Raw genomic sequence first — 26815 nt, 5'->3', positions numbered from 1 at the left:
CAACCGCACATTTAAACTAAGGAGCACTTGTAGCAAAATCAATAATGACTCATGTGTTTGGTCAGTGACATTGAAAGTAGTGTTATGATGATCTTTCTCACTTTTCGTTGTTTCCAGAGACAATAAAAAATAATCTGCAGCCAAGGAAATTGTGTTTTAGTTATAGAATCTGTTCAAACCTGATCTTGGGTATAATAAGTGTGAGAAAGTGTCAAATAAGTTAATGTGAGAAAAAGGTGAAATAAACTTTAAATGTTGGCGTCGAGAAAAAAATAAAGATTGTTGTGAAACCACACAGGAGTCTTTGATTTCTATTTATTCAATTCTAAGTTCTCAAAAGCAGCAGTGACATATTTTGCAACAGTCTCCGAGCAAATCACCGAGTTCATCTTGTTTTTAGCTGTCCGGGTTATTTGAAGGAGCAGGTTCTGCAGTGGTCCGCTGGTAAGCACAGAGCTGAAACACACCTAAAGGAAACCAAAGACAGGAACAATCTTAAGCTACAATCCCAGCAATCTCAGAATATAACTAATGACATTTAATACTAACAAAAATATATCAGGAAGATGACGAAAAGCCATAATTATTATTAAGGGAAGATACTTTTGTTACTACAGAAGTTGTGGATTAATTTCACTAAAGACTGATCTCGTTCACAGTCACTTTTTGAGTCCTTTGGTTTGATGTAGAGCCAATGACAGCATCCTCTGGGCTGCTGTGCAACTGCCTTGATGCCTGGCTAGACACAGTATCTAGCACAGCCACTTTAACTGTGTGTTTGCTCACTTCAGAGTTTGGACATCCATGTATAGATTTGCTTGTTGACCAAAGACATGCGGTGTTGCAATGCACACTTTGAATGCTGTTGTTCAGGCTGCTAATAATGAAAGCTGTTCCTTCAGTGCACTCACAATAAACATTTTTAATTAAAAGAAATAAACAAAATGCATAAAAACAGGAAGTACCTGCTGCAAAAGCCAAAATGATGGCCACCCAGCCGATGATGTAGGACCAGGAAAAGCGCCAGTCCAAGAAGCGTTTGCCAAAGAAAGTGACTGTCACTCCGGTGTAGATGGCCAACGCCAGCAGAGCAAGAAAACCTGAGTGTGGAGGATATGGAGAATATTTAAAAACATTCAGTGTCAACACATATTTAAAGTTATCCATCAAAGAATGGTGCCAGTTTTCATCAACACTGTTATGTTAGTCCAGCTACTGTTTCAGGTCCAGGACAAGTTCAATATGATCACAATAGCTTGCTACATTGAACAAACCCACAGGACAAATGTACAGGGCCTTTTTCCACGTCCTTACCTGACAGTACGAGGGCGATGCCGCCTGTACGGACCCTCCTGTTCTTGGTGCCATTAGTAAAAGCGCTCAGGCCGAGCACCACGCCGGCGAAGCAGCTCAGCACAGCCAGCAGCATGAAGGCTCGAGTGGCATCCCAGAAGGCTGGACATAGAAAGGTCAGGATACACGTGTCAAAAGAAACCCTAACCCCAACAATAACTTCACCCTAATTTATCCCCAATCCTGAACGATACCCCTAAACCCTAAACCCTAATTTATCCCCAACAATAACCCTAAACCCTAAACCCTAATTTGTCCCAAACCCTAACAATAACTCTAAACCCTAATTTATCCCCAACAATAACCCTAAACCCTAAACCCTAATTTATCCCCAACCCTGACAATAACCCTAAACCCTAAACCCTAATTTATCCCTAACAATAACCCTAAACCCTAATTTATCCCCAACAATAACCCTAAACCCTAAACCCTAATTTATCCCCAACCCTAACAATAACCCTAAACCCTAATTTATCCCTAACAATACCCCTAAACCCTAATTTATCCCTAACAATAACCCTAAACCCTAATTTATCCCCAACAATAACCCTAAACCCTAAACCCTAATTTATCCCCAACCCTGACAATAACCCTAAACCCTAAACCCTAATTTATCCCTAACAATAACCCTAAACCCTAATTTATCCCCAACAATAACCCTAAACCCTAAACCCTAATTTATCCCTAACAATAACCCTAAACCCTAATTTATCCCCAACAATAACCCTAAACCCTAATTTATCCCCAACCCTAACAATAACCCTAAACCCTAATTTATCCCTAACAATAACCCTAAACCCTAATTTATCCCCAACAATAACCCTAAACCCTAAACCCTAATTTATCCCTAACAATAACAATAACCCTAAACCCTAATTTATCCCTAACAATACCCCTAAACCCTAATTTATCCCTAACAATAACCCTAAACCCTAATTTATCCCCAACAATAACCCTAAACCCTAAACCCTAATTTATCCCTAACAATAACAATAACTCTAAACCCTAATTTATCCCTAACAATACCCCTAAACCCTAATTTATCCCTAACAATAACCCTAAACCCTAATTTATCCCCAATCCTGAACGATACCCCTAAACCCTAATTTATCCCTAACAATAACCCTAAACCCTAATTTATCCCCAACAATAACCCTAAACCCTAAACCCTAATTTGTCCCAAACCCTAACAATAACCCTAAACCCTAATTTATCCCCAACAATAACCCTAAACCCTAAACCCTAATTTGTCCCAAACCCTAACAATAACCCTAAACCCTAATTTATCCCCAACAATAACCCTAAACCCTAATTTATCCCTAACAATAACCCTAAACCCTAATTTATCCCCAACAATAACCCTAAACCCTAAACCCTAATTTATCCCCAACAATAACCCTAAACCCTAATTTATCCCCAACCCTAACAATAACCCTAAACCCTAATTTATCCCTAACAATAACAATAACCCTAAACCCTAATTTATCCCTAACAATACCCCTAAACCCTAATTTATCCCTAACAATAACAATAACCCTAAACCCTAATTTATCCCCAACAATAACCCTAAACCCTAAACCCTAATTTATCCCCAACCCTAACAATAACCCTAAACCCTAAACCCTAATTTATCCCTAACAATACCCCTAAACCCTAATTTATCCCCAACAATAACCCTAAACCCTAATTTATCCCTAACAATACCCCTAAACCCTAATTTATCCCTAACAATAACAATAACCCTAAACCCTAATCTATCCCCAACCCTGACAATAACCCTAAACCCTAATTTATCCCTAACAATAACAATAACCCTAAACCCTAATTTATCCCTAACAATACCCCTAAACCCTAATTTATCCCTAACAATAACAATAACCCTAAACCCTAATTTATCCCCAACCCTAACAATAAAATAATTAAATTCTAGGTTGTTTTCTGGATGCTCCAATTTGCAAAATTAGTGATCAAAAAAAAAAAAAAAAGTACAAAAAAAATCAGTTGGTGGCTTCTTGACTCACCTACAGTTATCGTGTGCGCATGGCATTTGTGGTTGATGCAGAACCTCCAAAGCCCCTGATTGGCTGAGCTACCCGAGTACCGATACTGCATCCAGAAGTCCGTTGCCGTAGAAACGATAAGAAGCACTAGGGCAGCCACACCGCAGAGCGTGCCTCCTCCTGCCAAAGTATACAGCATCGTGGGGAAGCTGGGGGAAGCGCTGTCCTCCTAAACATTCAGCAACTGCTCAGGAAAGAGAAAAGGGTCAATCTACAACATAGTATGCTGATTTGGAGAGTCAGCATTAGGCTTCAAAATCATCCTTTATTCATCATTATCTACGTCCGCTTGAGATAGCAAAGGTCACGTTCTCTTGCCAGTTCCACCATCCAGTATAACCACCTACTACTGCCTTTTCTGTACCTTACTTTGCCAATGATTGCTCCCCAGCCGCTGCCTCTCTATTATTTTAACCAGGTGTTGGTGCCTTTAGATGAATATGAAATATACTCAAACACCAACAGTTCTTACCCTTTAAAACAAATTAAAAATAACCAGAGTCCTCTTATTGTATTAAAGTATTACCAGACGAAAGAGAGAATCCGAAATGAACATTTCTGTTATACATCTGTGCTCGTTCGACAGGACAGTAAGTTATTCTTTAGCATTCAAATTGGTCATTGCCCATCAAAGCATGTGAGCCAAACCACTGTATGACAATAAGCTTGCCTATCAGGCAGTTCAGAGCCATTGTTCACCACTAATTCCCCTCGATGCACCACAAACTAATCTGTCAGTACTGAGCAACTGAACTGTCAGCAGTGTTGCTCTCTGTCACACAGCCAGCAAACCGTAAATTGCATACACTGAGTTCAACTCCAATACTAACTTATCGGCCTTTGACAAACTTCAAATTCAAAAATTACATCCAAATTAGACCTCTACATCTGAATCCCAAATGTGTTTCTCAATAGTTTTATATACTTAAATAGGTAACATGAGCAACAATCAGGGCCCCAGGCCCTAGCCCTGAAGATCCCTAGACAGAGGTCTATACACTTCCCTTCAGCTCTCCTCTGTCTCAGTAGTTCCTCTTGTTCTCCAACAGCAGGTTCTTAGTCCAATTGCCTTTTAACCGCTCAAAGAAAGAAGCATCTTCCCGTGTAAATCCAAGTATTTTTCTGATACCTCTGTGTTGGCCGGTGTCTCTGCAGGGTTGCTTGCTCTAACAGAGTGCCTATCCTTTTTAAGCCCTGTACCCCTGGCCCTCATTGTCTACCTCACAAAAGAGGGAATGATCGAGTGCAGCATGTGAGTGATGCTAAATCCCCCCCTCGCTCTTCTCTGCAGTTACCTCCATCCCTCAATCACCCCTCTGCCTCTCTAACCTCATGCACTTTGTCCAACTTGTTGTATCATGCATGGTAACTCACTCCTCACCTTCTTTCTTCTTTAATCGTCAGCAGCGTTTGTGCACAAGTAGCTGATGTACCTACAGTGAGCGATAGGATTATGCAGGACAGGAATAAGCTGTTCATCTATGCAAAAGCAACATGGGCAGTTAACCAGATCAGAAAGCATGCATTGGTGCATCCACCTGTGGCAGCACAATTTATAACACAGTGACACATCAAGGATCAGTGTGATGGCACTTTCTTTATTCCATCAGTTAATTTACAGCTTTAAGTGTAACTAAAATACTTTTGTACATTGAGCACAAGAACATGTGGTAGTAGACGGACACTTTTTCAACAGTTTGAACCCCACTGACCTTTTGGCAGTTCCATTGTTACAAATTGTCTGCTAACATTCACCAGTTTCAAATGACAACTATGGAGTTATTAGCCTCAGATAGTGTACAATATGAGGTATAATACATAACCCATGACATCCACTCCCTCCCACAGCTCTCTTCTCTGCATAGGGGGTTACTTTAAGTTAAAATGCAACCAGAATTCTTCTTTAAAGTGTCATTGTTTTGATATTTCAGCCATTTTTTGGATCATTTTTAAACGTTTTATTGGAATCTTTATCAAGTTAAACTATTCTGATGAATCCTTCCTCACAGTCTATTTTTCAAAAACATTTGATTGGTTCAGGTGGCAACAACGACATACCTCATCGCCTCATGCTTAACGCATGAAGACGAACTGAGCCAAATGTGCTTACATTAGGATCGACAAAAATCTTCTTAACACAATGTTGCAATTGTTCTATTCACTTTGTCTGGAACACAACACAATGATTTTTTAAACACATACACAAATGAGTGAATATCCCAAACTGAACTTACATTTTCAACACTTGTGTTTCCATAGCAACAGACCTTAGGGAAACACTTTGTGAGTTTATACAAGTGTGCACAGGGTGATCATTTTCTTTCTGCGGTGACATTACAAGAATTTTTAAATGACCAGGCAATGAGGAGATACCAAAATAAAGCTGCAAATAAATAAATAAATCTCAGTAAATCTGCACGTCCAAAAATCTCTACAAATGTTACAAAAAGGCACATTATGATATGCATAACCGAACGTGGCTTTTTCCCCCACAACATAAAGAGTCCAGCTCATGTCTTCCTATAGTAACAATAAAAATCTCAGAGCTTTATGTTGTTCCAACTCTCCCGTCTAAAGTGACCCTCATGTTTTGTGCCAACAGAAGTGGACTAAAATGTAGTCTTGCATCGTGAGAAAAGAACTTGAAAGTGTGCTTGCGGTGAACTTACTCTTGCCTTTGGATACAGGCATCATCAGTCATCTCTTTAGTCTAACTACATCTTTGTGATCTTTATGCTCGACTAACAAAATCCAGGAGCGTAAAGGATTAAGTGGACATGCACGCACGCACACGCACGCAAGCACACTTCTGAGTAGAAACATTAACATTGAATTTACTCATTTTACGGCATTTCCTAAATGTTCTTATCAGTCTGCTTTCATGAGTTTTACTTTAATTACACTCAAACTGCAAAGCCAGATGGAAACACATGTTTTCCGAATACTCACAAAAACAAACTACTATGCAAATATACACACACGCGCACACACACGCACACGCACATGCACACACACAACCAGAGAATTTTCCACCTCAAAAACACATCTTTCCCAACATATACACAGACACACTTATATGCAAACAGCACACACACACACACACACTAGTTAACTCTCAACTGAGCAGCACACGAACAGCTCACAGTATGTATTCATTTGTATACACATAAACTCAAACACTCACACACACACCCCACAGCAGTCAGTGATCCCTGTCTTAATGTATGACTTCCTGCTGCTGCTGCTGCTGTTAACTTGTGTTTGTGTTATGGAAAGCTCAGGGGCCGGGCGCCCAGAGGACCACAGTTCGATCTGCAGACGAGGACAGGAAGGTCCGGTCGTGGGGGTGCCACCTGCACTGGATCACCTTGTCCCAGTGCTCCCCTGCCACCGTCTGAGGGAGGGCCTTTGTTAGGTCACCTGGGGTCAATGAAAAGTGGACAGACACTGATATATAGTATATACGTTTTTCCTGGACCAAAATACATTTTTTCTTGTATGTGTTGGTTCCATTGTTTATAGTGTTTCTACCTTGGAGGTCACTGATGATGATTTTGTTGTCATACGAGCCGGTGAGGAGATGATGCGCTCCAGGCGAGAAGCGCACAGAGCGGATGTCGCTGCCGTGTGGGCGGTACGTCTGAACTATGCGACCTCCTTTGATGTCGTACAACATGCAGGTGCTGTCCTCCTGACCTGTGGCCAGCAGGCGCCCGCTGGGATCCACCGCCACTGACGCAACTGCACTTCCTTTGCGAGACAGATTTTGCGGTAAGTTGCTGCAGCTTAAAACTGATTGCCTATTTTTTGTATTTCAAATTTAATTCCACTGTGACGCCATGCTGACCCTTAGCACTATGGTACAAGAAGGATCCCCTAATATAAAAGTTAAGATGAGACTCACCCGAGCCGTGCAGAGTTGTGCCCACCACCCGGACACAGCTGGGCACCCTCAGGTCCCAGAAGCGGACTGTCTTGTCCTGGGAGCCAGACGCGATCATCCATCCTCCCCACGTATACAGAGTCAGAATGTGACCTGTTCAAACAAAATGGTTAAATCCTAAACACTGTACATGCTATATATCTTCAGTGATGATGCAAACCCAGCTGTTGTGCACTAACCGGTGTGTCCGCTCAGAGCGTGAAGGCCCTGCCCTCTCTGACAGTCCGTGGTGTAGATGTTGCAGTCTCCCGCTCCTGCACTGATCAAGATGGATCCTCCACTCTCAGGTCCCTCCATGAAGGCCAGGTCCCTGATGGTACCGTCATGCATGCTGAACTCCAAGTCTGGGCCTGATTTAGAGGCATGCATTAGTTACCTCAATATCAGGAGAAAGATTTATACGATTCTTTTACACTATAAAAGTTTAACCAAATCACTCATAGGTAGGCAGGTTCATAGGCACTGTTCATAGAGGCTACTGAGAAATTTACTTTTGACGTACACACTAAAACATATGGATTAGTACCTGTTGCATTGCAGCTGTCTGCATTAAAAGGCAGGACTTTGACATATTTATCATTAGAGCCAGTAGCCAGCAGTTGTCCACAGTGACTCCAGGCTACACAGTAGATTGAACCCTTGTGGTGTTTGTTCCTCCTGAAGCGCACCGCCGGCTGCTTAAGCGCACCAGAACCACTGAAAGAAACAGATTCAGAAACGTTGAGGAAGTTGTGAATTTTAAAATGTTAATAACGGTAATAATTGTGGGAAAACTTCAAAACAAGTGCAAACGAGTCATAATTAATTATTTCTGTGCATGAACCAACTTTAGTGACCTTTTCTATGAAGCCATCTTCCATGTGGGTACTCGTTAATGGTTCCTACCTGGTGTTCAGTGTTTCTGGGTACGCACAGACTCTCAGAGTTTTTGAGTTGGAGCCGACAGCATAGAGCCCTCCAGAAGGATGGAAGGCCACTGCTCGCACCGCCTGTGTGTCCTCGAGCTGGCTCACTTTAACAAACTGTGTTTTGGATTTCCCCGGCTGTGAAAGATAAGAACAATAATCTTTTCATCTATAATCCACATGTAAATTAGTGTAGATTGTTTGAACAAAAAGTCCCTTCAGTCTAACCTTTTGAAAACAGGTCAAAGATATTCTATAGCATTTATTTGGATTGGTTGAGACATAGAAAAACAAGGCACAAGACAAAAAGTTATCTATGTTATCTATGACTACAATCTACAGTTCTTTCGCAGTTTGTCTGCAGGGTGATGTACCTCTTGGGAGTTTCGTGTTGCAGAGCTGCCAGAGTCACCATGGACTGTTGTTGGACAAGACCCTCTGATCCTCTCAGCACTGAGAATAAAAGAGCAAACACACACGTTGTTTTACTTTCATCCAGCAGGTGGAGACAAAAAACCTCACTCACTCACGTCACTCATTCTAAATGAAATCATGTATATCCTGTTAGAACAGTTCTTAGGAGTTGATGTTTAAGCAGGCTCTTACCTCTTACTAGCAGGAACAGGGGACTCGCTGAGGGAAGGCAAGCTGTGGCTCCCGGTCCCTGACGGGGTGCTGCTGACCCACCCGCCTGGCTTATCCCTTGGTTGCCCTGTGTCTGGGGTGTGCCGGGTGTTGGCGGTTCTGGGACTAGAAGTGCTGGTGTTCCCTGGGAGTCCGTTCCACTGCTGACCAATATGCGTCATCACCTCGTCTCCTTTGTGGTCGATGCCCACATTCATCTCCTCCAACTTCTGGATGGATCTAGGCAAAATACGGGTTGTTGTTTCTTAATGAGGCAGCACTAAGATTGTTTGTTTTTTAATATGACTTCTGATCCATACTTGCTGAGGAAGGTCTCTGTGAGGTTGTTTTGGGTCCCATCCAGCGGCTTCACCCCTCCCTCCAGCAGCATCTGCTGGTAAAGCTGTCTCTGCTGCTGCTTCTGCTCCAGGTGCTGCTGCACTCGGAGCCGCTGCCTGTAATACTCCTGGATGTGCTCTGTGGAGTCGAGACGCTAGACAAACACACGCACACACTCAGTCAACATGGAACAAATAAACACGTGAAAGGCTTGTTTTAGCAGAATGTGAACTCTACGCTCTGAAGTCGTATTTTGACAGGATTTATTTTCCATGAGCAGCCCAGTAAACTGAATGACAGAATATTTATTATTGCTGTTCAGTATTCTCTTTGCTTGGCAGTGCTCACACACACACATGCAAGAGCACGCACACATCACGTTATAATAGAAGACAAACTCTCTCCACTGACAACTCTTCAACTCCCAAGGCCTCGTCCTCCATCATCCGTCCCATAAAAAAGTTTTCAAGGACCTCATCATAACCAGCGGGCCTACAGTGTGTACACACACACACACACACACACACACACACACTTACACACACAAACACGATCCAATCTCGAGCTATATCACTACTCTGGATGCGACCCGGGATGCATAAAGATGAGCGATGATGGAAGCAGCAGGCCATCTCGGCTGTGACCGCACATCAAACCAGATTATCTGCCTGCAGCGTCCCTGACCTCTGCCCTCCTCTCTGAGACTGGGGGCAGGAGGGTGCTGGCGCCCCTCAGACAGGTGAGGTGGAGAATTGGGGAAGGATTTATGAGGCAGTGACGGTGTGGAAACGGTGTGGCTCAGAGGTTCAGGGGGAATCTACTGTAAATCTCTTAAATCTGGAGTAATGAGTGTGGTGGGGAGACAGACTGAAAATCTTGATTCAACTCAGGTGACCAGACAGACGGCCGGAGCGACTTGTTTTTATAGTCTTCACAAAAGTCATAAAATCAATTCAGCCGGGGCAGCTAAAGGCGAGACACTAAAGTCCTCTGTATCGAATGTTCTTTGAGCTCATCACTGATCAATATGTAAGGGATAATGTATGGTGAGCAGGTTGCTATAGCGGAAGTGTCAGCAGGATCCCGACATGAAGCGTTAATGATGACTTCATGTGCCATCTTCAGTTTTGTAGACCTCTCTGTCGTAGCCTTCAGTTTTTGCATCTTTATCCTCTTTTACTTTCTCTCCATTGTTTTCGTCTCTTTTCTGTTTTTCCCTCTAAACACACTGACGTCAAATTTACCGGATTTCTTTTGGCGGACTGATATGATTACAGTTAGTCCTTCAGATTCTGTGATTAGAGCAGCATCCCTAGCAACGGTCTGTTCTTCATAGCAACAGTCTGCTATTGAGAAATAACAGACCTTGGAATGCTGTATTTCAGTGGTTCTCAACTGGTGGGTCGGGACCCAAAAGTGGGTCGCAGAGCTGTTTTCAGTGGGTTGTAGATGTATGCTTTTATTTTGAAGGACATGGGTTTCCTATGACACGCGTGCAGTAGTCCATGTACTCACTAATTGGGTAATCCCAGCTACAGTTACATTCTTGAAACTTGATGGGCCCTACAGTAGTTGCCTATAAGTTGCAGTCTAAATAAATAAGTGCAGTTTAAATAAACACATAAATTTGAGTGGTTGAAAAATGAAATTTGGGTCGCAACTTGTCATTAAGGAGGTGGTGGTGGGTCCAATGGCTAGTTGAGAACCGCTGCTGTAATTAAACAATCTAAACCAAAGTATTTAACACAGCCGTGTAATAAAAGGTCGATAACGTACCACACCACACAAACAACAAGGACCTGCTTGTAGTCTGAAGTTTTCATTACCTCATTTGTTTCTGTGCTGCCGGGCGGTCCACCATCTTTTCCAAGAGTCAGAGGCGTGCGTGTGGTGTTGGGCCCATCCAGCCCCTGTGGGTGTTTCCTATAGTAAGGGGGGGAAAAAAACATGTATATTATGTAAGTTATTTGAATTCAAATTGATCTGAGATAAGTTAGGAGGTAAAAAATAAAATAAAAGCAGAAAATAACTTTAGGATTTCTGTTTGTAGAAAAAGGATATAAATAGTAATATTGCTAATTTTTCAAGTACCATCAGATATCAGGAAGCAGCATTAACAAGGCTAAATACACAACAGCACCTCAGTAAAATTAGACTTATTTTCATAATTTGATCCATTTAAATAATACGTTGGGATTGCACTCCATACTGCAAGACAATTCAGTTACGGATGACACTTGAAGTTGAAGTTAAAAAACCAACAGACTGTCCATTTGCATCTTACATTGTGCCAGTTGTGCTCATTATTTCCCTCCAGCAGGTGGAGCCAGAGAAAACATGACAACTTTCAACAGTCTGGAAAACGTGCTCATGTTACAGAAGTTGTCATTTTATGCTTCAGAACTGTCACTCCTCCCATTACTTTAAGGATTCAAACAGAATGCTTTTATTCCTTTATTTATGTCTTTATTTGCATTGCTTTAACTGCCTTTCTAGATCCGTCTGTTTTATCACTTTTATTCCTTTTAATTTCCTTTTTAACAGCATTTATTCTTGTTGACCTTTTGTGTTAGCGTACTTTGTTCTTGCCTCTTGTTGAATTTTCTAGACTACTCTCTGTTTGGACTGACTATGAAATGATTATACCTTCCTTAGTTTCTGCCTTTCACTTTGTCTGTCAAATCAGTTTGTAAACACGTTTTAAAAGTGCTATATAAATAAAGTTATTATTATTATCATAATTTATTATTTAATCAGCTACTTGGTGGACTTGCCAGCGACAAGAACACATCCAATAGTTGAGTTGAGTGTTTCCTTCCCGTAAAGACAACAAAGTAGAAGTAATGTTTGAGTTTATTTTACAGTAACTGTTGCAGTCTGTCTGTGCAGAAGGAGCACATATGGAAAAAGACAACATGAATAGAAATAAAAAAGTATAGATGTTTACGTTCCTTCATGCAGTTATGAATGACAGTTTGGGAGGAGGAGGAGGTCATTTTTTCTGTGGTTAGTCTACAGCGGAGACACGGATTGGCAAGAAAGACAGAGGAGTGACATCAGATTCTTGTGAACCCAGGAGGCTGCAGTAATAAGAGCCATAGAGACCCTCTTAAAAGATGATTCAAGCCGTTACAAATCTGATCTTCAGCTCACTTCCTTCTAAATTATCTGAGCCATGAGAAAATGTTACTTTCATTTATAGCCCTAATTTAGTATACGGCTCTGTGCTGTGCTTTTAAATGAGTTATTAGCTGAAGGTTTTAGATGATATTGCATCAATCAAAGCTCAGCTACAGTTAAATGTACTTTGTGCAGCACTGTAGGAGATGACAGAGGAGGCAGTATGTCTCTGTTAAAGCAGGGTTAATGGGATTAATGGAGCCGCAGATTGTGTTGTACAACAAGATCTACCGCTGGGTTTAATTCCTAAGGTTGCACAAGCATATGCTGAAGGAAAGGCTTGAAAAGGCTAAAAATATATCACTTTTCAAGACAGCTGTCAGGTTATAATGCATGGTTTGGGGGTTTTGAGTATAAAACGAGCATAATGGGTTTCCTCCTGGCAATATTCTTAAAAAAGCAAAGGTTGTTTGCTTTGATATGTCTGCAGTATTGAGCTGTCGCTCAAAGCACACACAACACGACTTTGTGCCCAAGCTTTGATCCTTACCTTTCAGGTGAATCGTCCTCCTGATGCACATTATTCTCCACCAGGCTCCGACTGAGGGCAGACTTCACGTTCGCCTCCATGCCTCTCTTTTCCTGCGATGCCAGACCGTGGGACAGGCCATCTAAAGCCGGGTTGAGGGATCTGGACATGTATGTGTCTGCCGAATGAGGCCTCTGGCGGAAGGGTGACGAAGGGCAGGGCGACAGGCGGTTGATTAAGGGCGTGAGGAGGTCGGCGTGTCCGGCCTTGCTGGGCTTCACGAGACGGTCAACGTGGATGCTGAGGGTCTTTTGCTCGAAGGCGCAGGAGAAGGCACCCGGTGAGAGGTTCTGCAGCCAGGACAGCAGCGACAAGTCCAGTTCATCACAGCCGTTACCGCAAAGCACATCCACGCCGAGCAAGACCTCTCCCTCTGTGATCTCCTCACCTGTTGCTTTACTCTTGAAAACAAAAAGAGACAGGTATGAATCATCAACGACGACTGGAATTGTAGAAAAAATATGAGACTGTGATCTGACCTATTACATTTTAAGACTTTTAAGAAATCAGACAAAGTTTTGACCCTGAAAAAATGGCTTATTTGAGTTTCCTTGTATGGCTTTTAACCTTTAGGGTACCTGACAGAACTCCACACAGCACTCGTAAAGGATCCCTTTGATGAGCAGCTGAAAGAGGCGGTTCCCGCTCGCTCTGAAGCCGGCCTCACTCAGCTTCCTGTCCGCAGGGATGAACTCGGCGACCATGGCGCAGGCCTCCTCAAAGCAATGGACGCGCGCCGTGCTCGGGTTCCAGTCTTTGAACTCTGCGTGGTGGGTGAGGCGCGGCAGGGTGAGGAGGAGGCACAGCTTGCTGTAGTCCTCTTTTGATGGGCAGAACTCCTCCAGACTGTTGAGGCACTTCACCGCCTCCTGCATGGTGAGCTCAAGCTGAAAATAAATACAGGACAAGTGAATATGTGGTTGTTCAGATGCTTTTTCTGCATCCAAGGTTTTATTTTGGCAGATACCCAGTGCCATCTTGAGTATATTTTGTGTCCTAGCGAGGGGTTTCTAGTTATGTAGTCAGGCTATTTCTAACATTCATACTAATTTCCATATTTACATACGTTCTGAGGGTCTTCCGCAGCAGACATGGCGTTATTCACACACAGCGCTTCCAGAAACTTCTGTTTCAGAATGATGTAGCGGAACCTGGAGACACAAATCTCATTATTAAGAAATATACTTAATAGAACATGAATTGATAAATGATTAATTATGTGACATATCCTGAGCTGATGATGGATGTTCTGTGGCTGGTTTAGAAAGAGAGGCTGTGAGTAATATGACATGATCATGCCACTGGAGTGCTGGGACATGACCTAATTTAGTTCCCAAGGCTACCAGTCTCCTGCTTCACTGGCAAGTCCAACGCAGTCACCAACAAAGGGAAACATCATCAATTCTGGACTAAAAATTACACTTCATTTATAGACGAATGAGCAATATAGCAGTACTCAAATAAAGACGATTTCCAACTTCTGTCTGATGACTTTAACTTTGAGTTTAAATTAGGCTTTGTGTCCTCCTGATAATGCCTCAAAATAAATCAAAGCCACTGGATGTCCCTTAAAAAGAAACGTCTTAAACCTGTCCTAGAGATGAGAGCTGTGGACAGTAGAGGTTTCATGTAGACTTTAAAAATACATAAAAATAAAATAATAGAAAAATCTCACACATCATTTCTCTCACCTTTTCTTGTCAAACTTCTCCATTCCTTCAAGAGGTTGAATGAACTGCATCACCTCCTCCCACTGGCCGTCCAGAATGAGTTGCCTGTTCAAAGCAGCAAATTAACAAATTCAGAGACCTTTGAAAACCTTGTTCCCGTAGCACTGGTAAGGTTAATCCGCACAATCTGATAAAAGAGATTTAGTACAAACCCATGTCCTCACAAACAATAACAGCGCCTGCTACGACTGCCTTTAAGCAGAAAGTGTTACATTCCTTGTTACGGTCTTCTACTATGTGCCACATCACTCTGCTGTTGTACCTGAGGAAGAGCATGTCGTCAGAGTAGAGTCCATTGATGACGCCGCTCTCCTTCTCTAAGGCCAGCATGCTGATGTGCAGCTTCCTGGAATTCAGGAAGTCCAGCATCACCTTGATCACCTCGGCCTCCTTGATGCTGATTGTCTCCTCTGCTGTCATGATTACAGATGTGTGGCGGCAGCTTTCAGCTGGCTGAAATACAAACAGAGGGCAGAGAAGACGGACATGCTGATAATGATAATATCTCCTAGACCCCATCCCAATTACACTACTTAAGGAAGTCTAATCCTTAGTTGACAAATCTTTACTAGATATGATCAGTATGTCTCAATCAACAGGCTATGTATGTACCACAGTGATTTAAAGAAGCTGTAATTAAACTTCTTCTAAAACAGCTAACAACCTTAGCTAACTATGGACTTGCATATATCTTACCTTCCCTTTATCACCTTTAAACGGGACCTTTAAAACCTTGAGAAAGCAGTGGCCAGAGTCAATCATAGCACTGAGACTGACGTGGTGAAAGTTACAGAAGATCTCCTTACTGCTTCACCAAGAGGACTTCTCTCCGCAGTTGTCCTGTTAGATCTTAGTGCTGCATTATACACAATAGACCATCACATCCTGTTACCGACTAGAACACGTAAGTGGCATTAAAGGAACGGCAATAAGCTGGTTTAAATCCTATTTATCAGATTGGTCTCAATTTGTGCACAATAACGCTAAGTCACCTATGCATAACAACGTTCTTCACGGAGTTCCATAAGGTTTGGTGCTCTGCCCAATTCCATTCACTATATACGTATATACTCTTCCTGTAGGTACTTTGTTATATCATCAGGAAACACTAATATGCAGATCTCAATGAAGCCAGATGAAACCAACCAGTTAAATAAACTTGCAGCATGCCTAGAGCTCATAAAGACCTGGACGTCCAGCTATTTTACATTCTATATGTAAAGTGTCATGTCATAACTTTTGTTGTGATTTGGTGCTAAATAAATAACAAATGTATCAATTGAAAGTGTTATTTTACTTTATATACAGAGCTTCATATTTTATTTTATATACAGAGTTTCAAAGTGTCACTTTGTGGATGTTTGAAAAGAGACGAGACAGGTAAGATCAATGTGAATGATGTAAACACTGACAAATACTGATGCACACTTCTATTGCCAAATGCTTTTAACACTTAGGACAAATTACAACATATAGAGTGTCCAGCTGCTCAGTAACAACACTGACCTAATGTATAAATGTAAATCAACACTAATACAGCAACTTCTGGGGTGCCTGTGCCTCTGAATAGATCTGTAAAGTAAGTTTATTGTACTGTCTGTTAGCATTTAGTCATTCTGTTATATATCTTAGTGTAACAGTATGTTTACGGTTATCTAAGGGAGTATCCCTGGGAACTCTATGGTGGGGTTTAGTATCTATATTACAGTAAACAATCACAAAAATGCACAAAATGATTCCGATATGGCGGATAATCTTCCTAGTAAATATCTTACGACACAGTTCTTTAGGTACGGGCTGCAAACGGTTAACCATAGCAGCATCACAAATGCTGCCATAACAAGAAATTAAAGGGGTCTTTCATTTTGCATGATCCACTCGCTCTGTGTGTGTGTAAGTGCAGGGAGAGGCTGAAAGCAGTGATGCCCCAGGGTGTCTGTGCTGGAGGCAGACACCGCCCTGTTCCCTCCATAAAGCCCCGGTTCTGGATGTGACAGCAGCAGGTCTGCGGCCCAAACCTGACAGCCTCAGCACTTTATCAGCGCTAACACTCACCTTGTTTACTTGACCATGAGACAGCACATAGCGTTCATTCACACAGCCGTTCAGTGGAGTGACATGCAGAGGCTACTTATGTCATTCATTCTCCCTCTGTATGTTCAGGATATCGTGCAATAAGACTACACCGGTGTTACAGGCGGCTAACACGCCACAGTGAATCTGTGCCAACTCCTCACCTGTCAGTCTGCGTCAACAAAACGCCGCATTAAAGCCGCTCCAGTAAGTCAGCAGGCTCCAAATGCTACAGAGTAAACGAAAAAAGAGAACAAAAACAGGTGTTTGGATGTACGAGTCCCGGGCAGCGTCTCCAGAAAAGGTCTCTCTTGATCTCTTTCTTGTACACAGCTCGCGGTTGCCATGCGGACCGACGCAGCCGCAAACCTCCAATCAAGTGTGGCGTGACGCCCTGTGGTCACACCTACAACTACAGCGCGAGGGAAAACTTCCAACTACAGGTACATTATAAAGATAGGATAAATTATAACTTTAATTTTGGTTACAACACTTATTTAATTATAAAGACATTTTTAAAACAACCCAAGAAATAATATAATATGCTCTGTATTCTGTCTTTATATGAATTATGGTTGGTCAAAATCATGTTTGGTTTCCTCTTATTGTGTTTCTTCTGTTCTTATTGTGTTTCTTTAGTTGTTTTAAAATGTAAAGTGCCTTTAGTATCATGAAAAGCACTATATAAATAAATGTATGGGTTTGGATTAATGTCTGCAAATGCCCTATGAATAACCCAAAGTAAAGGGAATCAAAGAATTTTTTTTTTGCCAAAGCATTTTTTCTTTACAGCTCCTGTGAGGAACTTTCGATTTGTGTTGATTTGGCGCCCCCTGTGGACAAAGCCAAGCCTCTTATCTCTTAGCTGATTTAGTCCTGAATGCTACCGTGAGCAGACGATTTGCCAGGCAACGTCGCAAAACACTGTCGAGTAGATAACATCAGCGAACTCTCGCAGACTCCCGGGGCTGATCTGGCTGGTAATTGAGTAATTTGCTGTTTGGTTACGAAGCACAATGCCAGATCCATGCAGTGTAGTTATGTTAGAGCTAGTTGGCTAACCTTAGCATGCTCGCTAACATTATGACAACCAAAATACAATCCGAGCGTGTATGTCAGTGTTGTCAGTCTAGCTTGACAAATAACTTTGCCAGTTTACATGATATTAACTTAGGTATTATGACAAAGAGTGTTGATTTTGGACAAGATGATACCGGTCAACATGATACCAGTCAATGCACATGTCTCGTCAGTGAAAAGTAAACAGAGCAGTTGAGTTCCGAGTTTGAGCATGCTCAGTTTCGTGTGTCTTCAGGCAAAAACCCCGGATGCTCGTTCATGCGTGCAAGTGTCCGAAAGAGCGCGTACAAGAAGGTTGACTGCAGTTCCCTCAACGGCCGACCGTGTCGCTAGGAATGAGGATTTTCTTAAAGTTAAATATATCACTTTTAAAGCTCCTGTGAGGAACTTTCGATTTGTGTTGATTTTGGCCCCCCCTGTGCACAAAGCCAAACATCTCTTCGCTGATTCATATGTATCACTCACTTTAAGTTTCTGCTCTGGAAAATGTAAACAAAGGCAGTTAATCCCTTCGTCTGACACCTACCCTCCGCCAGCAGTTTGAGGCATTAAATATAACTATATATAAATAATCAGTCTTGTCACTGATGGTCTGGTTTGCTTTTGTAGCTCATATAGAGTAATCAGAATTAATTTCAGTCTGTTTCATAACCAGTGAAAAACTCCTCACAGGGGCTTAAATTTCCTCTGTATGTTTAATGTATCATTATGTTTTTACTCACTATTGTGCTGTAATGTTTTTAATGCTGCGTTCTGACAATTTTTTATTATGTGGTCTATGAATTTGATTTAACTAAAATAAGTATCAATTTACTTGTGTTGGCAAAAATTTGGTGTTGAACTCCCCTTGTTGATTTTGAATGCACCATGTCATACCTTGCCCAGTTCAGGATGCAGGACCCATCTTAGTTCATGTTGTATATTTATGATACAAATCCTCAGACAACTCTGAAAAAATCCAAATGTTTGTGCAACCAATGAATGTACAGTGAACCCGAGGCTTAAAGGTCATAGGTCCGTTTTAGATTTCACAAAAGAAAGTGATGATCATTGTAAAGGTTTTCTTTTTGAACGGTTACATCTGCTTCTTTTCCTGCTCTATCAAAATCATTCTTTCCTCAAGATATAGCCTTTGTTTCTATATGTGGAAGACACAATTATGAATTGCAAACAATAGTGGCCATAGTAGCCTTATTACTCTAATAGAATGCTTTGCAAAAAATGTACGTGTTCATAATGTCTAATCATTTTGTTGCCTCCCATGGAATCTTTCTCTCCATGTCATTTGTAAAACTACAAAAAAGAAAAAGAATAAACATATAAAAATATGTAATTAACATATCCATAATTGTTGCATGTCTACGGATTAATAAACAAATTAAACCATACAAATACTCCATGAAGATAGACATTTGTTTTACAGTTAACACCACATAAATGCTGAGGCCATGCTTAGTTTTATTAAATGGGGGAAAAAAACAAAAACAAAAGTGAAACATGTTCAGCAATAATTTGAATGACAGCACAGCGTCTGACAAGCAAAATTAAAAGTCATCATAGTGAATAGGAATGAGCTCACATGAACACACTGTACATTATATTTACAGTTTAAATAATCATTTCCTTCGGCCTTACGCAGCCAGAAGCAGGTGAACATATTTTCTGTTGGTAAATCCTCCCAAAGCAAAACAGAGAAACACTTCCTCAGATGACGTTTCCAAAGACATGTACATGCTTTCTTTTCATTGTAAATAACGCTCCTACACTTGAAAGCTGAGCACCAAGTCAGCAGATTTGTTCATGTTTGGTACCTGCAGATTAAACTGACTTTGGGTGTCAAAAAAGAACATGAAACTTACACCAATGAAACTCTGTGGCGAGTCTCTACCCGTATGCAGCAACAAGGATCTGCCTCATTCTGCCTTTTGTGAAATTCATTCTCCTGAAAAATGCTATGACTGTAACTCTGGCGTATTTATGACACTATTGCATTTATGGACAACAGACAAATATGCTGCTTATACACACTCCTCACATAATACTTAGTTTGGGTTAACACCTGTTTCTGTTACATAAGACGAACAGATGTTGACTAACAGTGTGGCCATTGTCATCAATCAAGCAACACTTGCAGTTATGTATGACTTTTTTAAATAACAAATCAATGTTTAACTAATCAGCTACCTAAACCTTGTCTGAGCACTATATTTGGTGCCTTTTTTACAAGTGCCTTACATTATACAGACTTTTCTAAGATGAAGAAGCCTAGTGTGCATATGAAGAATTTAATACCGTCTGTCAAGAAAGTTCAACAATTTAATTTCAATCCTGATATTGATATAAAGAGAAATACTTCTTAGGTGTTTTTGTGTCAGTCATCTTCTTGAAATCAGTTGGGGAGCGTGTAATCGTACGTTATAATAACAGATCCTCCATGGTGCACCAGCATGAGGCATTTTAAAATAAAATCCAAATACTGAGCTGTATGTTTGTTGACAGATCTGCTGTTAAACACCAGCAAAAATCGTCTACAACACTGGTTCTCAACCTTTTTGGCTGAATTATTGCCTCCTTGTCAACAAACCAGATTTAACTTTGACCCCAAGGGGTGATTTAATTATCCAAAGTCTATTCTACTTAATTGGAATACTGGAATATACATGTATATCTTAATGTTGCAACTACCTCTCTATATTTTGAACAAAAGGAGTTAAACACAGCGATTACAAACATGATTTGTATTGTTAGAAATAGGGATGCACGATGTTGGATTTTTTGCCCACATCCGATATTTTTCAACCTTTTTTGCCGATTGCTGATATCGATATATTAGGCACGTTTTTTTTCCACCTTATTACAGGGAACATCAAGTCTTGCCTGTAGTGGTAATTAATATCACGCCTTCTCTTATTGTAGTGGACCACTGGCAGATTCTTGAGCTGGGCAATACATTTGTAGTGTTTGTAGATTTGGCCCCTCCTCCCATGACCGATGCAGAGCACAGCCTTGCTGTCCATTTCGGAAACTTTGAAACATCTTGCATCCTTCTTCACGCTTGACGGAAGAGGGAATCATCGAGCATTTAGGCAGAATTAAAGCGTTGTTTTATCGGCGGAAAATATCGGCAGAAAAATGACACATCTGATGCCGATATGTCATTTTCAAGCCATAATCTGCAGATACCGATAACGTGGCTGATAATATCGTGCATCCCTAGTTAGAAATATGTTTTCCCCCACATAATACATTACAGCTTCAATTGTCTGCAGGTGTCCTGACCCACAGGTTGAAAACCAGTGATCTAAGGTAACGTCCGGCATTCTTTAAAATCACTTTTGCAAAAAGGGATCTGAAAAAGCTGAAACCGCTTACTTTGTAGAGCTGAACACACACGTACTGTGCAGCTAACACTAGCTGTATGCAATTAGTTTTTGGCCCTTTTGTACTTTTACGTAGCTTAATATACAAACTGCTTTACCCACAGACGAAGAAAAAAGTGTCTCCAAATACAAAAAACCCCCTCTGTGTATTTACGCTGTTTTTACAATCAACTCATTGCACTCACACGCTAAAACAAAACGCGCATAAGGCCACACATCAACAGGGTAATGTGGACAAAAATCTACCTGTACATGAATTAAAAACATTCAGTGCTTCAGCGTACCCAATAAAATGTCCTAGCATTCATACTGTCTCCTTTTTTTGACGTTTGGCACATAAAGAACAGAAAATGACACTCTCGCATGCCTCCGTAAAAGGACTCAAACGTGACAATCTCTAAAAAAGACGAGAAGCATTTACATTATTCATCAACAGTGGCGTACATTCCAGTTGTTCATAATCTTTGAGTGCAGTCCAGTCCAGAGTAAGTAGGAGAAACAAGGACAGGAATGCAATGAGAGGTAAAACAAGTAACATAAAAAAGACAAATATGCATTCATCTACTGGCATTGCAGGTGCTTGAATCTTTATGGATATGTACAGTGAAGTGCAAATTGAAATGGGAAATGATGTTCGGGGTGTCGAGTTCCATTAGGAGTGGGCAGGCACTACTTTTTTCGGGGTAGCTGGCTTCTTGGTTTGCCAGAGATGGTTGTGGATCGTCACCGCGTCCACGCTGGCCGACATGGTCTTGGCTGGTATCTGACTGAACTGCTTCTTGTCCGAGTAGTACTTGTAGAGGCCGTCGATCATCTTACGCGTGATGCTCTTGGGGCCGATGCCTGCCAGCTTGTTAATCTCCTCCGTCTCTGGGCAGTAAGTGTAGAGGGAGCGGAACTGGCAGCCGGCGTCTCGGAACAAAACCAAGAAGTTGTTGGCCTCCGATTTCTCCATTTCCTGTCGAGGTCAGGGGAGAAAAGCTCATTAGATACAGAATGAAGGTCTTGCATGCTCAAGGAAGGCATCCTTTTTGGCGATATTTTCACACAAGCTTAAGTTGAGCTGTTTATCTATGGTGTCGCCCATGAATTAGATTGGCTTGAATGTGCCCTTCCTCTCTGCGTTTATTATTCTTTCATGAGCCTTTCTTACCTAAACCTAAATTTGTACACAGAGGTCCCTTGATGGGACATAACTTATAAAATAACATCACTACTGGAAAGGTTTGAAACAAAAACTCAAACTATACATTTTAAGAGATCATAGAGCACTTTATTTACCTCAATGACAGAGAACAAGGGCTAAAACCTGTCTTATTTCAATTCACAAAGATGAAGGTAGGTTGTGTGCATCATCAATAGAACCACCCCAACACCCAAACCCCTGTAAGTGTATAAAACAATCTTGTAAGTGCTTCACGCTATTACCTCCAGGATCTTGTTCTTTTGCCCCTCATTAACCTTGCCTGCGAGGCAGCAGTGGGCCAGGGCGTTCTGGATGATGTGCTTGTTGGATTTGGCACTGGGCTCCTTGTACAGCTTCGGTCCTGAACGAGCACAGACGAGAGAACATCAGGATGAGGCTGTTGTCATGGCAACTCCTCCAGATATGTCGGAGAGAAAAGACGTCCCTCCCTATTTTTACTCCCTATTGTCATAAATAATGTATGGAGGATTCTACTTGTAGCAAATCCATGAGTAAGAGGGCAGAGCGACGAAGGAATCTGAGCTACAAAACCGGTGGCGATAAGAGAGGATGACTTGACATCTAGGTTTCTAATTACTTTTATAAACTATTGTGCTTCAGTAGATAAATATGTGCTATGTTGTCTCACCGGTGTACTCTGTGTTTGATGTAACAGAGGAGGTTGTGGATCCATTTTCCCAGTCCTTCTCTCCATTCCTGCTGCTGGAGCGGCTTGGGGACAGGAAGCCATCTGCAGAATCTGGCCTAAAACACACACACATACACACATAGTATTGGTTAACCTTTCTGCATGGGAGAACCACTTCACTGTAGACAGGGTAGGAAAATAGTGAAATACAGTGCAATGCATCCTTCCAGCCATTACAAAAAAAAGCGGTACCAGGCTGGTGGCTGGTGTCATTTTCCCACCCTGTCTACGTCATGTCTGTATTGATATATCGTTTACAGCAGAGGAAACTGTGCGTGCTATCTCAGCAAACAGTTTGGTTTTGGTGTTGTGGTGCTGAACGTCCCTGCAGTAAGTAGTGAAGCAGCGAAGCTCGCAGGCAGAAGCAGTGAGTGCAGTGATGTGGAGCAGGCTGGTGCATTTAACGTCAATAAAAGAGGTCAATCAATTACACTGCAGCACTTGGCATTTACTGGCTCTTTTTCTGGTCTGCAAGTGCATTGGCATTCTTGTAGACAAAGGATTCATATATACAAAAGCATTCAATCCACAATATTTTGCATTAATGAAATACTGTGTTCTGCCTCTGTAAATAGGTGAAACTCAATCAGCACACGGGAAGTTACAGTGAGAGGTTCTGAAGCCAAAGTTAACAAGCCATTTTCTTTTATTTCTCTTCTATTAGGATATAAAAGTGTAATTTGAATTTAATATTTTAACTGATTTTAAGTGATTCATTTAAACACCTGGCAGGTGACACAATTGAGGATAAATGACTTGATAAGATGGATGTTCTATGTGCAGCATGTGTACTGCAGAGCTGAAAAGGTGTGACAGGTGTGAAAAAGCCAGAGCAGGAGTGTACATTGGTGAGGAAGGCAAAGCAGAGAGGTAACTGAAATAAGAATAATGATTGCCACAAAGAAATAAACTTTAGAAGTTCATCATAAGGAAATTTGACATTTTTCCTATGAGTGCTCAATCAATCCCTGATAAAACCCAGAGTGGGGACAGAGTTTCAGCGCAGGATCGGGCACAAGACAGCGTGAAGAGCCTTAAGGTTCATCTGCCCAGCAGAAACTAACCTTCTCCTTCTCAGTTTAGGAGAGCTCAGAAAGTGGAGGAGACTGCCAGAGGCTAAACTAGCACTTCTGGCACGTGTGAAACAGCAGGAAAGAAAGTATTAAAAGAGGAAATAGAGGAAACAGGAAAAAATGTTAGAGCTGAAAGCTAGTGTTAGTCTGAAGAGCTTGCCTTCACAACAGTAAGAAAGATCAGAAAATATCATTTTTATTGCGTATAATGTTTGATTTTCTCTCCAAAGATAACATTGTATCTGAAATTTGGCATTGTTATAACATCAAATCATATACATGCATAACAGGGCTCAGTCACCCTCTCTCACAGAGGGTGCTTTTCATCAGCTAGTACTGCAAAACACCTGCTGTTACATCTATAATCTGTCCTTCCTGGGAATTCAGCTTAAAGAGGGCAATGCAGCACCACTTTTCTGCCCTGTATATATTTAATATCTTTTTACTCTATATATTATGCATGGATTTAAGCAGCTTAGTAACTGTAATTCTTTAAGAAAGGGAACCAGGTTAAAATGAGGTATTATTCCCAACATTAGCAGCGTGTCAGGTCTGTGTTTATTTTCCCTTTTTGCTTTGGAAATTTAAAAGCTTCAGATATTTTTTCTTTCTATCCCTGACCATAGGGCAAAGAACAAACTGGCATGAATGCACAGAGGTTTTCACACTTCTAATATTTAAAGATATAATCTCGAAGATTTCAGTTTCGTACTCCCTGGCGGCACCTAATGGCGATAAACGGTAATTGCAGGAGTACGCTTCCCAGATATCCAGACGTCTACGGTTGGCTCCGGTTGTTGGCTGACGGTCGCTGTTGACAGTTTGCCTTTGTCTGAGCGTCAAATTTGTGTGTTTTTCTTTGGATTTTCACTTATTATTAAAGTTGTATCTGTCGTCATCGACCTTTTCTTTGTTTGTTCAGCCATAGTAGATTACTGTTTACTCGCAACACTTGCAACACTTGCATAATAATACTATATACTACAAATGCAAAGGCTTTCATCAGTGGGCCACTGGCTCAATCACCGTTGTGTTACCTTATTCGGCGATAGATAGTGACTGTTTGAGATTTATTTAAATGAAAATCTTCAAGATTATTACTTTAACTAAACTTATCCCAGTGCTGTATTCCTGGCTTAGACAAACTGATGTATCCAAAATATAAAATAATGAATTGTAAAAAAATGTCATAATGTTAAAAGGCAACACCCTTTATTTAATTTCACATTTCACACCAGCTGTTATAGATAGAAGTCTAGATAGTTATAGACTTGTAAAAACGTCTCACCTTGGCGTTCTCTTGTCGGAGTGAACACTGTCGCTGTCTCCCAGGTTGAGGGAAGCGAGGGACAAGCTGGAGACTGAAAAGACACGTTGGCGTGAACCTGGATGTAAGACGAGACGAGATGTGGCACAGCACGACACGGTTACACCGACACCATGACAAACAACAACACAAGACTGTCCACTGTGCTTTGTGCCAACCCTGTCACAGAGCAATGCAGCGTCAGCGTTAGGACTGAAATGAACACATCCAGTACATGCAAAAGTATGTATAAAAACACATAATGCTTCATTCAAGTAATATCTCAAAAAGAACAACAAATCACACACAAATACCGCATTGCTCCATTAATATATTTGTTCAATTTAAAGTTTTACTGTATTATAATAGGCTTGTTGGTTACTAAATACAACACAAAACAATTTTGCCATCAAGTATGTGATACAATGTGCACTAGACCTTCTCGAGTAGCACAAAGCAAAGTGGCAGCAGAGCACACACTCAACAGATGGGGTGACTTTGACCTCTCTAAGATGAGGTTGTCTCCATGGTTACCTGTAGCAGCTCTGATGGGGGTTTTCGGGGAGTCCACGCTGTCACGATGGATGGACTTGGGCCGGCCCCGCCTCTGCTTGGCTCCGCCGACTGGTCGAGGTTTAATGACGGTGTCCATGTCCTCCATCAGTTTCAGCTGCTTCCTCCTGAGATACTCCTGCTTGATGAACTCCCTCCTGGCCTTGTCTTCCTCCTTCCTGATGCGCTCCTCCTCTGCTTTCAGTCTGAACAGACAGGAGGAGGATGTCAGGCCAGAAAAATACTAATGTGTTAAAAAACAAATCTATCTTTTTTTTAAGGTTTGCATATCAGGTAAATCCCCTAAAATCAAGTGACTTTTGGAAAAAGTGTTGTATATATATTTATCATAGTAGAGTTTAATTTAGTAACTATCTACGTATACAATTACTTTCGCCAGACTAAATATCTGTGTGACTTATTTTGCATATGTTTTAACATACCGAGCTTCCTCTTTCTTCTGCTCCAGCTCAGCCTCCTGCTGCATCTTCCTCTGCTGGTTCTCCTTCTCCCTCCTCATCCTCTTCTCCATCAGCGCGGCCCTCTTCTGAGCCATGTTCTCCTCGGCTTTTCCATCCTCCTGAGTCACAGAAGAAACAACATCAGTCACCTCTAACTGTTGAAGTTGGTTGTAAGCAGAATAAAAAAAACAGTTTTAACATAAATAACTGTTTTAAACCTGCTGTTCTTTAGGCTACGCTTCTGAAACATTTACAGATGCAGAGCTGACTGTAATTGTGTGATCCTCCTTAAATCTTTTAATTCATCTGATCTGATTTAATGAACCAGATAA

At 41.4% G+C, this 26815-nt stretch overlaps 3 protein-coding genes across 3 annotated transcripts in view; all 3 read right to left on the bottom strand.

The window, feature by feature from the left end:
* Window positions 1-396: 396 nt before the first annotated feature.
* Window positions 397-3552, bottom strand: lim2.2 (lens intrinsic membrane protein 2.2). Its single transcript, XM_069680433.1, has 4 exons — window positions 3375-3552; window positions 1315-1455; window positions 966-1100; window positions 397-467 (listed from the first exon to the last, which is right to left on the bottom strand). Exons 1-4 carry the CDS (start codon window positions 3550-3552, stop codon window positions 397-399), a joined length of 525 nt encoding a protein of 174 aa, XP_069536534.1.
* A 1455-nt stretch (window positions 3553-5007) lies between these two features.
* Window positions 5008-15083, bottom strand: LOC138607315 (WD repeat-containing protein 47-like). Its single transcript, XM_069679898.1, has 15 exons — window positions 14926-15083; window positions 14625-14708; window positions 14000-14084; window positions 13512-13820; window positions 12895-13334; window positions 11051-11147; window positions 9206-9378; window positions 8868-9125; window positions 8636-8714; window positions 8242-8399; window positions 7883-8052; window positions 7536-7706; window positions 7318-7449; window positions 6945-7163; window positions 5008-6833 (listed from the first exon to the last, which is right to left on the bottom strand). Exons 1-15 carry the CDS (start codon window positions 15081-15083, stop codon window positions 6691-6693), a joined length of 2676 nt encoding a protein of 891 aa, XP_069535999.1. The 3' UTR covers window positions 5008-6690.
* A 4171-nt stretch (window positions 15084-19254) lies between these two features.
* The window catches only part of camsap2a (calmodulin regulated spectrin-associated protein family, member 2a), a 52522-nt gene continuing 44961 nt past the window's right edge, over window positions 19255-26815 (bottom strand). The window contains exons 13-18 of the mRNA XM_069679713.1: window positions 26466-26602; window positions 26005-26228; window positions 25453-25549; window positions 23032-23147; window positions 22625-22743; window positions 19255-22154 (exon numbers count right to left, since the gene is read on the bottom strand). Of these exons, the coding sequence (XP_069535814.1) occupies window positions 21849-22154; window positions 22625-22743; window positions 23032-23147; window positions 25453-25549; window positions 26005-26228; window positions 26466-26602 (999 nt within the window). The 3' untranslated portion in view covers window positions 19255-21848. The remainder of the gene's footprint in view (window positions 22155-22624; window positions 22744-23031; window positions 23148-25452; window positions 25550-26004; window positions 26229-26465; window positions 26603-26815) is intronic.

This window comes from Semicossyphus pulcher, unplaced genomic scaffold (genome assembly GCF_022749685.1).
Source record: "Semicossyphus pulcher isolate SPU_LCO1_2020_fin unplaced genomic scaffold, fSemPul1.0.p SCAF_4, whole genome shotgun sequence".
Lineage (NCBI taxonomy): Eukaryota > Metazoa > Chordata > Actinopteri > Labriformes > Labridae > Semicossyphus > Semicossyphus pulcher.
This window is presented reverse-complemented; position numbering and strand designations above follow the sequence as displayed.